Source organism: Periophthalmus magnuspinnatus, chromosome 1, assembly GCF_009829125.3.
Source record: "Periophthalmus magnuspinnatus isolate fPerMag1 chromosome 1, fPerMag1.2.pri, whole genome shotgun sequence".
Taxonomy (NCBI): domain Eukaryota; kingdom Metazoa; phylum Chordata; class Actinopteri; order Gobiiformes; family Gobiidae; genus Periophthalmus; species Periophthalmus magnuspinnatus.
In genome coordinates, this window is record NC_047126.1 from 6,505,899 (window position 1) to 6,520,645 (window position 14,747).

General features: G+C 42.7%; 2 protein-coding genes across 2 annotated transcripts in view; one reads left to right on the forward strand and one right to left on the reverse strand.

Annotated features, from left to right (window-relative positions):
• The window catches only part of LOC117393825 (intercellular adhesion molecule 1-like), a 38,692-nt gene that overhangs the window by 22,748 nt on the left and 1,197 nt on the right, over positions 1 to 14,747 (forward strand). The window contains exons 2-7 of the mRNA XM_055223915.1: positions 6,481 to 6,745; positions 9,090 to 9,228; positions 11,245 to 11,314; positions 12,406 to 12,541; positions 13,795 to 14,205; positions 14,288 to 14,410. Of these exons, the coding sequence (XP_055079890.1) occupies positions 6,670 to 6,745; positions 9,090 to 9,228; positions 11,245 to 11,314; positions 12,406 to 12,541; positions 13,795 to 14,205; positions 14,288 to 14,410 (955 nt within the window). The 5' untranslated portion in view covers positions 6,481 to 6,669. The remainder of the gene's footprint in view (positions 1 to 6,480; positions 6,746 to 9,089; positions 9,229 to 11,244; positions 11,315 to 12,405; positions 12,542 to 13,794; positions 14,206 to 14,287; positions 14,411 to 14,747) is intronic.
• si:ch211-114l13.9 (uncharacterized protein LOC796649 homolog) lies at positions 220 to 3,453 on the reverse strand. The gene is made up of 3 exons (XM_033991766.1): positions 3,396 to 3,453; positions 1,940 to 2,215; positions 220 to 398 (listed from the first exon to the last, which is right to left on the reverse strand). Exons 2-3 carry the CDS (start codon positions 2,202 to 2,204, stop codon positions 220 to 222), a joined length of 444 nt encoding a protein of 147 aa, XP_033847657.1. The 5' UTR covers positions 2,205 to 2,215; positions 3,396 to 3,453.

Sequence of the window (14,747 nt, forward strand, 5' to 3'; positions counted from 1 at the left end):
AACAATATATTTTAAATGAGAAAGTGTTGCATTAAAAGGAAAACAGAAACCCATGAATTCATACCTAGACTGCATTGTATCTCTTTCAAGAAAAATTTAATTTCTAAATTTCAGCCCTAGTATTTATAAAGCATTTGTGTTGTGGCTCTATGTTTATTCTTTACTGTTGCAGAACATAATAAAAGGACATGCAGTCACTGATATTAAAAAAATAATAATTTATTTGTAGATGTTAAAATTCCATGTTCCAGCGCTCCCTCCAGACATTGTTGGGGCCACGATCACACTGCCACCCTGCGCTATCAGAGAAGCCGGAACGCCAGGACCAGCTGGAGTACCAGAACCAGCCGGAGCACCAGGAGCAGGTCCCACCAAGTCAGGTCGAGATGCCTTTTCAGCTACAGAGTCAAACACACATGTTAGTCTCATAAACAAAGTGATGCCACAGACACACAGAGTAGGTTATGTTTATGTGTTTCAGAACATTCTGAGGGCCCTCCAGACCCTATGGGGTACTCTGCCTCTTGTGTGGTACTGTGGTAAAAAAAAAAAAAAAAGAAAAACACTGGCCACACTGTGGCTTGTCTTTTTCAAAAGCTACAACCCAATTAGGCTTTTAACTTTGGCCCTGTTTCAAGAAGCAGGTTTAGGCCAAACTCAGACTTTGTTAACCGTGACAAGAGGTTTCTGTCACTTGAGTCTGTCACCATGGTAACCTAACCTGGCACTAACCTGGTTCAGAGCAGGTTTTATTTCTGTAACCAGAGTTTAGTCTACTCTTGAAGGGCAGCTCTGATGGCACAGTCACAGATGGACCAGGTGTACTTAATAAGGTTTAACAAGAGTTTTATGATTTGACTTGCATTCATTTCTACTTAACACTTATTTTACTCAAATGACTTAAGTCTGATCTTTCATCTCTTCTGCACTTTAGTGCACTGGTACAAATCATTAGATTCATGGACTTTATTCAGTTTAATGCATGTACACTTTTACATTTTGATTCATATACAATACACGTACACAACTCTCAACATCTTAGATTAGCAAAATATGGTAATTAGCTAATTTATTTTAAAATCTGAAATCAAATATTAAAATTGTAATATTAAACTTTTTAATAACAGTTTACTGTTTTCTATCTAAGCAGGCTGCAGCAAAATGATGTAGGTGTTTTGAGTAGTATTATTTGAATCTTCATATTAAAATAGGATAAACTGATTAAACAATGTGCTCCTCCACATTTCTTTATATTAAACCTGACTGATCCACAGTCACAGGACTTCCTGTCCCTGTAAGATGGAAGCCTCCTCTGGTTTACTGTTCACCATGGCAAGATAAAACATATAAATAAAATCTTATCTTCTGCTTAGCTCAAGGTTTACTGTCTCTGAGTTTTCTAACTCTTAAACTCTAAACAGAAAACTCTGGGTTGTCTGTCTCAGGCGAGATTAAACCTGAGTTAACTCTTAAACCCAGAGTTAATTTAACTTATTTTGTAAAACAATGAGTGTAGGTGCAGTAGATGTGTTATAATAGCAGAACAGTACTAGCAACACCAAAACAAATCAGAACTTTTTCAAACGGGCAGCCAGTCGCCCGGCGTCCATTCTCATTTTGTATTTGTGGGTGCGGCAGTCAGTGAAGGGAGGATAAAACCCCTGGACCTACTGGGGTGCTCTTGTGGGGTGCTCTTGTGGGGTAGTCTTGTGGTACTCTGTTATAGTGCTGTTGTGCCTGTACACACTCTGGTCTGGGGTACTCTCTCTGCTGTGAGGAGTACCTGTCTCTGGCCTGTGGTGCTCTTGTAGGGTACTCTTCTGGAGCACTGTGTTACAATTGTGCCTGTACATTCTCTGATCTGTGGTGCTCTTGTGGGGTACCCCTCTGGGGTGCTCTTGTGGGGTGCTCTTGTAGGGTGCTCTCTGCTGTGTCCTACCTGCATACGCCTGCTGCAGCTCCTGAACACTATTGTTCCTGTTCATCCTGGTCAGGACGTCCACACACACCTTCACCGCCGTGTCTGGGCCGTAGTTGGAGAGTAACAACCTCGTGGTCTCGGTGCGTGTGGCGTTCTCCAGGTGGCAACGTGCGATAGGCCTGCAGCCATCCACCAGCCTCTGGGACAGGTACCACTTCAGAGTCTGGAAGTTGTCGTTCTCCAGGTCCTCCAGAGCCTCCAGGAGTACCTGTGCCCCCAACATGGCTACTCCCTCTAACCACAGGGACAAGGTGGAGGGACGGTTAGTTTTTAAAGGTCCTATATTACAGAAGAATTGACTCATTTAAAGCGTGTTATAATGCTGCTATCTCATCAAAAACATACCTAGAGGTGTGTTTGTTTCATTCACACATGTTTGAGTGATCCTGGTTTATTTGTCTGAAGTGGTATTTTATAGTTAACAGCTCCTTTTTACCTTTAGTAGAGATTGTCAATTCCAGGACAGAAATTACCCACATGATTCTAGTGAAAGTGTATCAAGTTTAAAAACACAGCGGAGCACTTCCTGTATTACCACGTGACATCACAAGTTGGGACAGAGTGTTTTCTATTTAAGAGAAGAACTAAATATGCAGGATTTGTGTGTTAAACATGTGTGAATGAAACAAAACAAAACTCCTGGTCTGTTTCTGTTGAGGAAACATTATAACAAGGATAGAATATGGGGTCTTTAATGCCAAGCTATGGAACATTTCAGGCAATGGAATTAAATACCTAAGGAGACAAGGTGCCAGAACTTTAAGTTAACATTTTGTGGTTTAATGAGTTGTCTGTAGCCTGTGTCATAATTACATCAGGGTTAGGTGTTGTGCGTCATTTTTAATAATCCTTCTGCTCTGTGATCGTTTATTGATTTTACATGAGCACGTTTCTCATTCATCTCAGAGTTAGTCGTTTGTCTGGTCTGGATGTGCTCGTGTGCCCGTAGTGCAGTGCTCTCAGTACAGTGAAAATGTATTTAGTTACAGAATACTGAATACCTAAATTAAAATGTATTTTGTAGCGTGTTCTGTTACATGGGCCAATCACAGCACTGTATTCTGAATATTTAGAATACTTCCACATTGAGTGGCATTATACTATAAAAACATGACATATAATTACAAACAGCTTTATTTTAGTTGCCTTGTTTGTTATGCAAAAAATTATCTCCAATTAGAGACGAACAATCGCACACACACATGCACTGTAAGAACAAGTTTTCTATTTTTCTCACTAATACTGTGCATAATGAAGTACAGTCATGTAATCCTTTTAATTTAAGAACGTTACTTTATTCTGAATACCACCTAATGAGTAACTACCAAAATACAGGTACTCAAAATTGGTATAATGAATATGTATTTTCGGTACGTGCACACACACAAACACACACACACACACAGGAACTCACCTTAGTTCTGGTGTAAAGAAAGCACAAACTGCACAGAAAATGGAGCTGTACTTTCGATTTGTGCCAGAAGGAAGGAAGTTGTTGGGCAGTAGGAGGAGACAGCATCGTGATGCAGCAGAACGAGAAGCTGCATGGTTCAATTCCCACCTTGTCTGAACTGGAGCTCATGAGGAGTGAGCTGCAAATAAGGAGAACAGGAAATGTCAGTTTCCATCTTACAATGTTACGTAAGAAATAAGGCATTTTGAGTGTAAAAATGGACAAAATTGCACGTTTGGGACAAATCTGAAAAACTTAAAGAGCCAGATTCTAATGTCGTTTCATTATGTTGCCATATTAGACTGCAGAATATTAGATTTATATTGTAGGCTGTATATTATATTTTATATATTACAAATATATAAATCAGACTTGGAATTAGATATAAAACATTCCGTGCATTAAAATATTCAAAACGTTGTTCAGTAGTTTTAGTTTAGTATTTATTTATTTTTGTACCAGGTTGTTGTGCTAGTGCTAAATTCCACCTGTCGTCCCTGGACAGGATGAGGTCATAGTTCATAAAATCAAACACACACAGAAAATGTGTTTACAAAGACCAGACCATCATAAAAGTGTGACATCATCACATCCAGTTCTCTCGGCAGCTTAAAAATCATCATCCAAAAGCATCCATCAATTTATTCACACCAAGATATCACACACACGCACACACCAGTTTGGTTCGAGAGGAGCTATGAGTTTCCAAATGCTGTCTTGAGTTTGGGGATCCTGAACTGACCCCACACAGTTCATCGAGAGGTTGTAAAGTTTGGTGTGTGTAGGTGCTACTTTAAGGACTGATCCTTGTGTACAGAAGAAAATGCCTTTGGAGAAACAATATTTGTTGTTTCCAGATGAAAAGCTTATATGTCAAGACAGGCCAAAAACAAACAAAAATAAAAATTAAAAATGAAATAATTTTGGTACAGATTACACAAATGAACACGTGCTTCTCAATAGGCCCCATAAACAGTAGGAGGAATAAGGGAATACCCCACCATATCCTATTGTGTTTACTCCTATGTGTGTACTCCCTCATGTACTCTGTGTCCCCTGCCCTGTACTTACTGTAGTTCACGGTGTATTTTGTGGGTGTATTTTGTTTGTGTAAATGTGTATGTGTGTGTATGTGTGTGTGTGTGTGTGTGGGGGGGGGGGGGGGGGGGGGGGGGGCGTGTAGGTGTGTGTAGGTGTGTGTGGGGGTGTGTGTGTGTGTGTGTGTATATGTATGTGGGTGGGGGTGTGTGTGTACTGGTGGAGTTCTTGAGGCTCTGCTGCTGGAGCCTCCCTTCCTTTCTGCTCATTAACAGAGATGAAAGGACATGCAGTGATATTATTAGTATTATTATTTTTTTCTAGATGTGCAAAGATTTGCAAAAGATTTTTTCTGGATGAATCTTTAATTGATATAAGTGCAAACTTGATTGTAGATGCCAACAACATCACCATCGCCGTCAAAACTAAATCATTTAACATAAATTACAATTAGATATATAATAATAAAAGACATAAAATAAACACATGAAATTACAAACACATACCTCGCTGGCTGACCCAAATTTAGGAGGTAGAATGAGCTTTACTTTGATTAACTTTGTAACTTTAATATACCTTGCACACACGCCACAGTTTGCAGGTAAACCAGGCGTGCGTCCCTTTCCAGCGGTCGAGCGGAACCAAACAAAACAACAACAGTTCCTACCTGACTATCAAAATAAAACACTAAAATACCACATAACATATTATTAACATTAACATTATTTAAATAAAAGATAAATCAAAATTATGGCAGTAAAAATCTCCATCACTGTGTCCGGGCTATAGCCAGAGAGTACCTGGCTCGTGGTCTGAGTGCGTGTGGTCCACATGGTAAGTACGATGGGGCTGCAGCTTTCCACAAGGTTCTGGGACATGTACCGCCTCAGAGTCTGGAAGTCCTCCTCGCCCAGGTCCTCAAGAGTCTCCAAGAGTACCTACGCCCTCGACATGGCTACTCCCTCTGTTGTTAGTTCGTTTTTAAACAATATGCATTTTTGCCAACTTAAACTTTTTTCTTCTTTTGACTGATTATAGACCTATTGATACTTTGCAGCTGATGTCATCAACATTGTGTGATGCTAGCATTATGCACTGCTCTGTCTGAAGCTCTGTCAGACCTGACTCCAATATTTATTTGACCAGAATGAGATGATTTAGTTGGAAATACAACAGGTGAGCTGATTCATGCTGTTAAACAAGACTCACATAAAATTACAGTCACTCGCTAGCTAGCATTAGCCTAAACAGGACCATAAACGCTCGTATTGATCACAGGCTCCTGAAAATGGGTCGTTTAAATCCATTTTGTGTTTTTTCTTGAGTTTTCAGGCTCTTAAAAGTTTTTTGGCTGTTTGCTAACGTGTGCATTGTGTCACCGTGGTAACTGCTGGACATTCCAGCATAGACATACATGTAGAACACCCCCAGCGTGATGTCACTACAGAGTATTGATTGGTGCTGTTCATATTCTTCAATGTTACAGAAATGTTACATAGTGCACCTTTAAGTTAACATTTTAAATACCAAAAATTGAAAGATAAAAAACATTGTACAAGATTGTACAAACACGTACACACGCACACACACCCCCCCCCCCCACACACACACACACACACACACCCCCACCCACATACACACACACACACACACACACACACACACACTCACTCCAAAGCTATTGATGAAAGGTTCATTTCTGTCCTGTGAATGTGATTTTTTTTTTTTGTATTTTGCTCAGATAAGTATCTAGTTTTGATATTAGTTTTAGTATTGATAAGTATCTGATACTTTTGATACTTCTGACTATCCTACCCTTCAGTATTCTGTAACTAAATACATTTTAAGGTTGTCCTCACCAACACATTATGAACAGCAGGAGGAATAAGAGAGTACCCCACCCCACCATGTCCCATTGTGTTTACTCCTCATTGTGTTTACTCCCTCATGTACTTCTTACTCTTTCTTTAGTTCTCTCTGCGTGTGTGTAAGTTTGAGAGAGAGGGAGTGTGTGTGTGTGTGTGTGTGTGTGTGAGTGGGTGGGTGTGTGTGTGTGCACTGGTGGAGTTCTTGAGGGCCTGCTGCTGGAGCCTCCCTTCCTTCCTCTGAAAACGCCTACACAGCTCTAGAACTCCCCTCATGTCTCTCCTCTTTCACTCTCCTCTCACTCTGAGTACCTGCAGCGAGGGCCGTCAGGATGGACAGGACAGGAGTACCCCAAACTCTGCTCCTCATACCTCGAACTCTGTTTCTACAGCTACTCTGCTTCTCTGGTGAGTACCCCAAACTCTGCTCTTCTGGTGAATACCCCAAACTCTGCTCTTCTGGTGAGTACCCCAAAACCCCAAACTCTACTCCTTTGGTGAGTACCCCAAACTCTGCTCGTCTCATGAGTATTCCAAACTCTGCTTTAGTGAGTACCCCAGACTCTGCTCCTTTGGTACGTACCCCAGACTCTGCTTTAGTGAGTACCCCAGACTCTGCTCCTCTGGTGAGTACTGTACCCCAAACTCTGCTTCAGTGAGTACCCCACACTCTGCTCCTCTGGTGAGTACTGTACCCCAAACTCTGGTTTAGTGAGTACCCCAGACTCTGCTCCTTTGGTAAGTACCCCAGACTCTGCTTTAGTGAGTACCCCAGACTCTGCTCCTCTGGTGAGTACTGTACCCCAAACTCTGCTTCAGTGAGTACCCCACACTCTGCTCCTCTGGTGAGTACTGTACCCCACACTCTGCTTCAGTGAGTACCCCACACTCTGCTCCTCTGGTGAGTACTGTACCCCAGACTCTGCTTCAGTGAGTACCCCAGACTCTGCTCCTCTGGTGAGTACTGTACCCCAAACTCTGCTTCAGTGAGTACCCCACACTCTGCTCCTCTGGTGAGTACTGTACCCCAAACTCTGGTTTAGTGAGTACCCCAGACTCTGCTCCTTTGGTAAGTACCCCAGACTCTGCTTTAGTGAGTACCCCAGACTCTGCTCCTCTGGTGAGTACTGTACCCCAAACTCTGCTTCAGTGAGTACCCCACACTCTGCTCCTCTGGTGAGTACTGTACCCCACACTCTGCTTCAGTGAGTACCCCACACTCTGCTCCTCTGGTGAGTACCCCACTCTGCATCTGCTTTTTGAGCTTGTAGCTGTGCTCGTTGTCCCCTAAACAGACCTATGACAGTAGATGTGTTTGGAGGACTTGGATGCTTCCTTGGGCTGATCTGAGTGGGACGACTTTTATTGACCTTTATTGACCTTTATTGAGCCAGGAAAGTCCCGCTGAGATTTGGAATCTCTTTTTCCGAGTCCTGACCCCAGAGAGGCTATTGTAGATATACTGTGGATGCTTTTAGTAGAAGGGGAAATCAGAGTACCCGGGGCAAACCTACACAGTTATGGGGAGAACATACAAATTCCTCACAGAAAAGCCCTGTGGTGCCCAGGACCTTCTGCTGTGTGGCAAAAGTGCTAACCACTGTGCCATCGACCTGGATGTGGCCGAGGGCTTGTAGGTTTGTTAGCAGAACTTGGATGTGGCCATGGGGCTGTAGGTCTGTATGCGGAACTTGGATGTGGCCATGGGGCTGTAGTTCTATTTGCTGAACTTGGATGTGGCCATGGGGCTGTAGTTCTATTTGCAGAACTCAGATGTGGCCGTGGGGTTGTCGGTCTGCTTGTTGGACTTGGATGCGGCCGTGGGCTTGCCGGAGCTGAGTGGGAGGAAGCCTGGTATGGGTGGGGCGCCCGAGCGGAGCCAGCCCAGCTCAGATCAACAATGATGGGAGAGAGAGAGGGCAGGGTGTCCTTCCTTCCTCCAGGAACAGTCCACAGGGCGGATTCACCCACAGAACAATGGCCCCGCTCACAAACAGCAGGGTTTGGCTGGGTGGCACCTCTGTACTGACCCCCGTCTGCCCCTGTGCCTCTGAGCCACAGCACTGACTCATGCTGACACAAGCTAATGGCATTCACCAGCATGCGGAGGTCACAGTGTATGATTTTTGTGTGATGAAAGAGGGAGCTGATGAAATTATGAATGACGAACTGGTGCAATTCTTCATGTTTTACTTTTCATAGAGATGTGGGTTGTCAAACAAGAAAAAAACATACCCAGGCTGTATTTGATGCTGAAGAAATACTCAAGAAATCAAACTTTTTCTGAACAAACCAAACGATCTGACCCAGTATCATGGCCCATCTTCCAAATACTAGAAAAGATTTGTTCTCTTGTCTCTAAAACCAGCCCCAAGTCCAAGTCTGAGTTCATTAAAGCTGCACTAAGTCACATTTCTGGGGGTGGTTCCACTACTTAATTTAAGACCTGAGTTATTCCTTGTCCAGAACTGTTTCACAATATGGCATTAAGCGTATCTATCTTGCATTTACTCAACTAAAAGTGTTTTTATTCCTCAGAAAAACACTCTGACCTATAACTTGGCCTGGTTGCGTCACCATGGAGACAGATAGATGTAATGCCATTCAAGGGAACAATCAAGACAAAGCAATAACACCTCCATGGAGACAACCCGGTGCCTTTAACCCGTAGCGTTGTGGGGCGGGGTGCGTCTCTGGTGTGAGCTCACTCTTCCACGACAGTAACACCTCACTGTGCCGTTTCCTCCTGTAGCGTCCCTGTCCCTCTACACCCGGGCCCCCCCAGCGCCGTCCCAGGTCCCCCCTCCCTCCGGCCCCGTGTCCGAGCTCCAGCACAGCCCGCCCTCGAGCCAGTGCAGCCTGAGGGTAGAGCCGCCCGAGCTGGTGGTCAGGTCAGTGCTACCACATCAAACATGGAGATACAGGAAATATTTAGTTTGGTTTGAGGTTTGTGTTTTAGACGTGGTTTTATGTTTAAAGTTCACGTTTTCAACATGTACAGAAAAAAAAAAAGAAATATGAAAGACTAACCGTGACTAGCCAAATATAAAAAGTAATCACAGACATATTTTCAGTGGTGGTAGGTAGTAAAGTACTGTTCTTAAGTAGAATTTTTACGTATCTGTACTTTACCTAAGTACATTTCACAGTGGATACTTTTTACTTTTACTTCACTACATTTGAGAGCAGTGTCTGTACTTTCTACTACTACTTTCCACTACATTTTTTAACTGAACTAAAAAGGAAGTACTTTTCATATAATTTGAGGGATTATTTTCATGTTTGTGGTAACATCTTGACTAAAGTTTTTGAGTTCAAGCTTCGGCTTTGAGGTAAAACAAAAATAAATGCACAAAAATCTTAAGAAAAATTAAGAAAAGATTTGTATTGTTACTGTTGAATAAAATCTGTATCACTTTGAACATATAACCACATTTAACACTTTAACACGTGAAATGCTTTTACTTTTTACTCTTGAATTAAATGTTTAAACTGGTACTTTAAATACTTTTACTTAAGTAGGCTTTTTCATGTGATACTTTTACTTTTACTTGAGTCACTTTTCACTTCTGTATCTGTACTTTTAGTTAAGTAACAAAATTAAATACTTCATTTACCACTGCATATTTCGTTCATGGTAATAGTTATCTGGACTATTCAGAGTCTAAAACGCATATGAAAAAGAACTTTTTAAACCGTGGTATTATTAAATCAAAATATCAAAAAAAAGATTTAACTATTTCACATTTTCATCAATAATAATTTCATTTCGAGTCACTCCCTCTTCAGAGCGTCATCACAACACAATCACATCCCACTAATGAAACTACTGCACATCACATCAGGTTTGTCATGTTGCTGTGCACAGTTTTGTACCATGTTTTTGTATATTTATGAAAAATGGCAGTGTGGGTGATGTAGACTTGTGGGCGGAGTCTCGTCTTTCATTACCACATGACATCACTTGGTGGAACAGAGTGTTTTCTGTTTGAAAGAAGAACTCAGCCTAAATATGCAAAATTTGTGTGTTAAACATGAATAAAATGAAACACAACTCCAGGTCTGTTTGTGATGAGGAAACAATATTATAACAGAGATCAGAAAATACTGTAATACAGGCTCTTTAAACCTGAAACCCTAAAAAGTATTTGCACTTTTTTACATATTGTTATGGGTCTTTAAGGTCCAGCAGAGGCTCACACTGGTGCTTTGTTTGAACATTTTAAACAACTTAAACTGGAAATAAAAACACTAAATCCCCTTGTTTAGCTATTAAACTGTGTATAAGGTGTTTCAATAACATTATCTACTGTCTCTTTTGGCAACTTAAGTGCTGCTAACTAGGTAAATCTGCAGCTTTCTGGTCAAAAACACCTAAATCTAAGTTTTTGTTGCCTCCAGTGGCCTCTGCAATTTCCAGTAGTTGACCCAGACCCCACCCGTCCTCCCCCCTCACTCTCCTCTTTAGTCCTCCAGACCCCGCCCCTCCTCACTGGACTGGATGTTGATGTTTTTCCACCAAATAAATTACAGATGGTAGCTTTAAACTCTATATCCAAGGAGAAAAGCAGCAACTTACAAGTCAGTGCTGTGGAAAGGTTGCACTGCTCACACTGAGTAATAAAAAGATGAGATAGATAAGCTCAACATACTGTGTAAAGGTAATAACATCTTTGGAGACAAGCAGGTGGAGGAATTCTCAAAAATGACATTCTTTGCTTAGGACAAACATAAAATGATAAAAAAAAAAGTTTACATTTAATACTTAATATAATAGTGACGGGTGAATGTGTCCTTGGCGTCTCCCTGCCAGGGTCTAATCCCCAGAGTTGTTCTCCTGTGTGTGAGATACTCCTCCTGTAGTCTCCTCACAGCTGTGCTCTCAGACTCCTCCTCTGTCTCTGCAGGTTTGGAGATCCCGTCTCTGTGAACTGCTCCACCTCACAATTCACTCTCCTGGGCTGGGTCGACGTGCCGGTAAGATCTCCCTCTGTCCTCCTGGCTCCTCCTCCTCCTAGCTTCTCCTAATGTCTCCTGACTCCTCCTCCTAGCTCCTCCTCGTAGCACCTGCGCCTCTAAGTTTTCCTCCTGACTCCTCCTGACTGCTCTTCCTGGCTTCTCCTCCTGAGTCCTTCTCCTGACTGCTCTTCCTGGCTCTTGACTGCTCTTCCTGGCTCCTCCTAACTCCTCCTGGCTCCTTCCAGCTCCTCTTGGCTCCTCCTCATGGCTCCTGGCTCCTCCTCTCAGCTGGCTTTGAACCGTTTGGGTATAAAAGCTATAACCTCTCAGCCTCTGTCCATATACCGTATTTTCTGGACTATAAATCGCTCTGGAGTATAAGTCGAACCAGCAAAAAAAGGCGTAATAACAAAGAAAAAGCATATATAAGTCGCATTTTTGGGATAATTTATGTTACAAAATCTGAGACCAAGAACAGACGTTTTATCTTTAAAGGCAAGTTATAATGATGACAATAAAATAGAGAACAACAGGCTGAAATGCAGTACAGCACGCTAACACATAGACAACAGCACGCTAACACACAGACAACATATGCAGCTTGTCCACAAACACGAAAGACACGAGAGTTCTTTTCACTGATGTTTACTGTGGTCTTACTTCTTCATCACAGGTCACACCGTAGAGCGAGCAAACACATCAAATATAACATAAGCTCTGGCTCATTTTACATCATATATATTTTCCATGCGTTCATGTGCAGTTTTATATCACTTTGTCCTGTGAGTAAACAAACCGGTGAACCCAAAACTTTATATTTTACTTATCAGTTGTTTCTTAAATAGTGCTGTGTTGGGTAAGACTTCACTTTAGCGTAAAAGGCTGAACCAGGAAAACAGGAAGTAGTTTTTGTGACCTTTAACTAGGCTCATGATAAATTAAACATTTACAATATTGTTCCAGTTTGGTGGTGAAATGATGAGTTTACACTTGCTAGGTACAATATCTAAACTCGTAAGATGCTGGACAGTCAGTGTGACCAGAGTGTTATGTTTCACTGTGCGGTGGTCCCTCTCACTGTGGGGTGGCCCTGTTGTTGTTCTCCTCAGACGGTGCCCACTGAAGTTCAACACGCGTCCCTGCTGTGGACAGAGGAGTCCCTGGGCACATGGAGCGTGGAGCCTGTGTGTTACGCTATAACTGAGGTGGGACAGTGTCAGATGAAGCTGCCAGTCACTGTATACCGTGAGTAACATGACCCACACTGCACAAGTCAAGTTAAGTTAAGAAAGATACCGTTTCAGTCGTGCTTCAGCGCTCGATCTCCCTCTGCAGAGCTCAGAACACTGCCCTTCATTAGCCCACGTCAACACGCTGCGATCCATGAAGCTGCTCCGTGTTTTTAAAGGGTTTTTATTACATTATTTTCAGATTTATGTTATAATGTTGTTTCCTCATCAGAAACATACCTGAAGTTGTGTTTTGTTTCATTCAAACCCTCCATATTTAGGCTGAGTTCCTCCCTCACTCAGAAAACACTCTGTTCCACCTTGTGATTTCATGCGGTGATACAGGAAGTGCTCCACTGTGTATTTAAACTCCATACAACTTCACTAGTATCATTTGGATAATTTCAGCCCTGGAATTGCCAATCTCTGCTGAACAAAAGGTAAAATGTAAAATTCCATTACATCACAAGGTGGAACGGAGCATTTGGAGCTTTAGGATTGTAGATAAATAATCCAGGATTACTCAAACATGTGTAAATGAAACAAAACACAACTCCAGGTATGTTTTTGAGACAGTATCAACACTATAACTTGGCTTAAAGCTCACAAGAGTCAATTTATGTGTAATACAGGACCTTCACACACCTTCATCAGACACACTCTGAACATATCAGCTCTTAAAAAGCCTTCAGCGCAGAGCTTTGCACTTTTGAGCAAGCAACTGTTTCTCTTTTCACCAACAGTCCTGTGCCATCTGCTAATGTTTTATATTGACAAATGTGTTTTATTTTGAGATATTTACAATATGACACAAAGTATTTCATAATATATCACACAAAATACAGGCTGAAGAGTCAAAAGCAGTCTTAAAGCAACATATTAGACAGTTAAAGACATTGAGTTTGTACATTTAGAAGGATCTGGACCTCAGCTCTGTTCAGCCTGACACAGAGCATAACACGGCTTAAAGCCTCTGGTAAAACCTTAGATAAACATAGAACAGGTCTGACTGTGAGGAGCTGTCCACTGTTGTGGTGCTGAACAAAGCGTCTGAGCTCTGAGAACAACCAGGGAGAAGGTGACGCTAGTGAGTTTCAGACAGCAGCATGTGCCATAGACCTGTGTATTATGGTACCACTACTACTATAAAAATATAAACCCAGAAGATAGTGAAGTCTGAAGCAGCTGTGCTATAACAGGACACACCAAGCACTTTATGCAGTGTAGTAACTGTACTCTGCTGACCATATGTGCTGTCTCTGCCCACAGAGCCTCCAAACAGCGTGTCTGTGAGCTTCAGGAACCACTCAGGGCCCCTGCTGGAGAACTCATGGCCCCTGGTGGAGGACTCCTCGTGGCCCCTGGTGGAGGACTCCTCTGGGCCCTTGCTGGAGCCCCTGGAGGAGGGCCTGCTGTACTGTCTGCAGTGTGAGGTGGAGGCTGTGGCTCCTGCTCTGAACATGACTGTGGCCTTTTACAGGGGCCTCACTGAGCTGAGTGTGATGAGAATCAACACAACACACAAGAGTCCAGTGAATGTGAGCTTTTGTCTGGACTACAGAGCAAACAGACAGGACCATGGGGCCGGCTTCTGGTGTGAGGCCAGACTGGAGCTAGGGCCTGAAGGCCCACAGCCCCCTCCAGTGGTCAAGTCACACACCATCATGGCTATGGTGCACTGTGAGTACATAGAGCAGAGATTGCAGCAAGATGGAGACTGTACAGTACAAATGATCTCTGAGCTGATCTCATGTGTTTACAGTCACTGAGGAGCAGGTGGAGGCCCCACCCACTCGCTCCAGCACAGAGCAGGCTGGGAGAGACACCGTGTCAGCACAGAGTCAGCAGAGGCAGCACTCAGGGGCGCAGGACCCCAGAGGAGCAGGTCAGGAACTCACCTGTGCTAGTCTCTTTATACTGTTATAACCACATAAAGTATAATTATACCAATGAAATAGATTCTGTAATCATGAATATGCTCATTATGAACTTTGAGCCACAAACTCACACTGAGACACCCGAGTATTCTGTGTGCTCATCGTACTCAGACACATTTGGATAAAGTGCTGTAGGTCGACTCGCTTTTTACACTGTGTTAGATAAATAAAGAACAGTTATGTGTAAGTACAATCTCCACAGCTCACACAGGCTCATACAGGTCCAGGGCATCAGGTAGAGATCAGTGAGAGCACACACACATCCACAACACACAACTACTTTCA

Excerpts from the sequence above, each read along its gene's own strand:
- si:ch211-114l13.9 (XM_033991766.1), bottom strand. The coding sequence starts at position 2,204 with ATGTTGGGGGCACAGGTACTCCTGGAGGCTCTGGAGGACCTGGAGAAC. Across the intron at positions 399-1,939 it reads GCTGCAGCAGGCGTATGCAG|CTGAAAAGGCATCTCGACCT; the intron begins GTAGGACACAGC and ends TTGACTCTGTAG.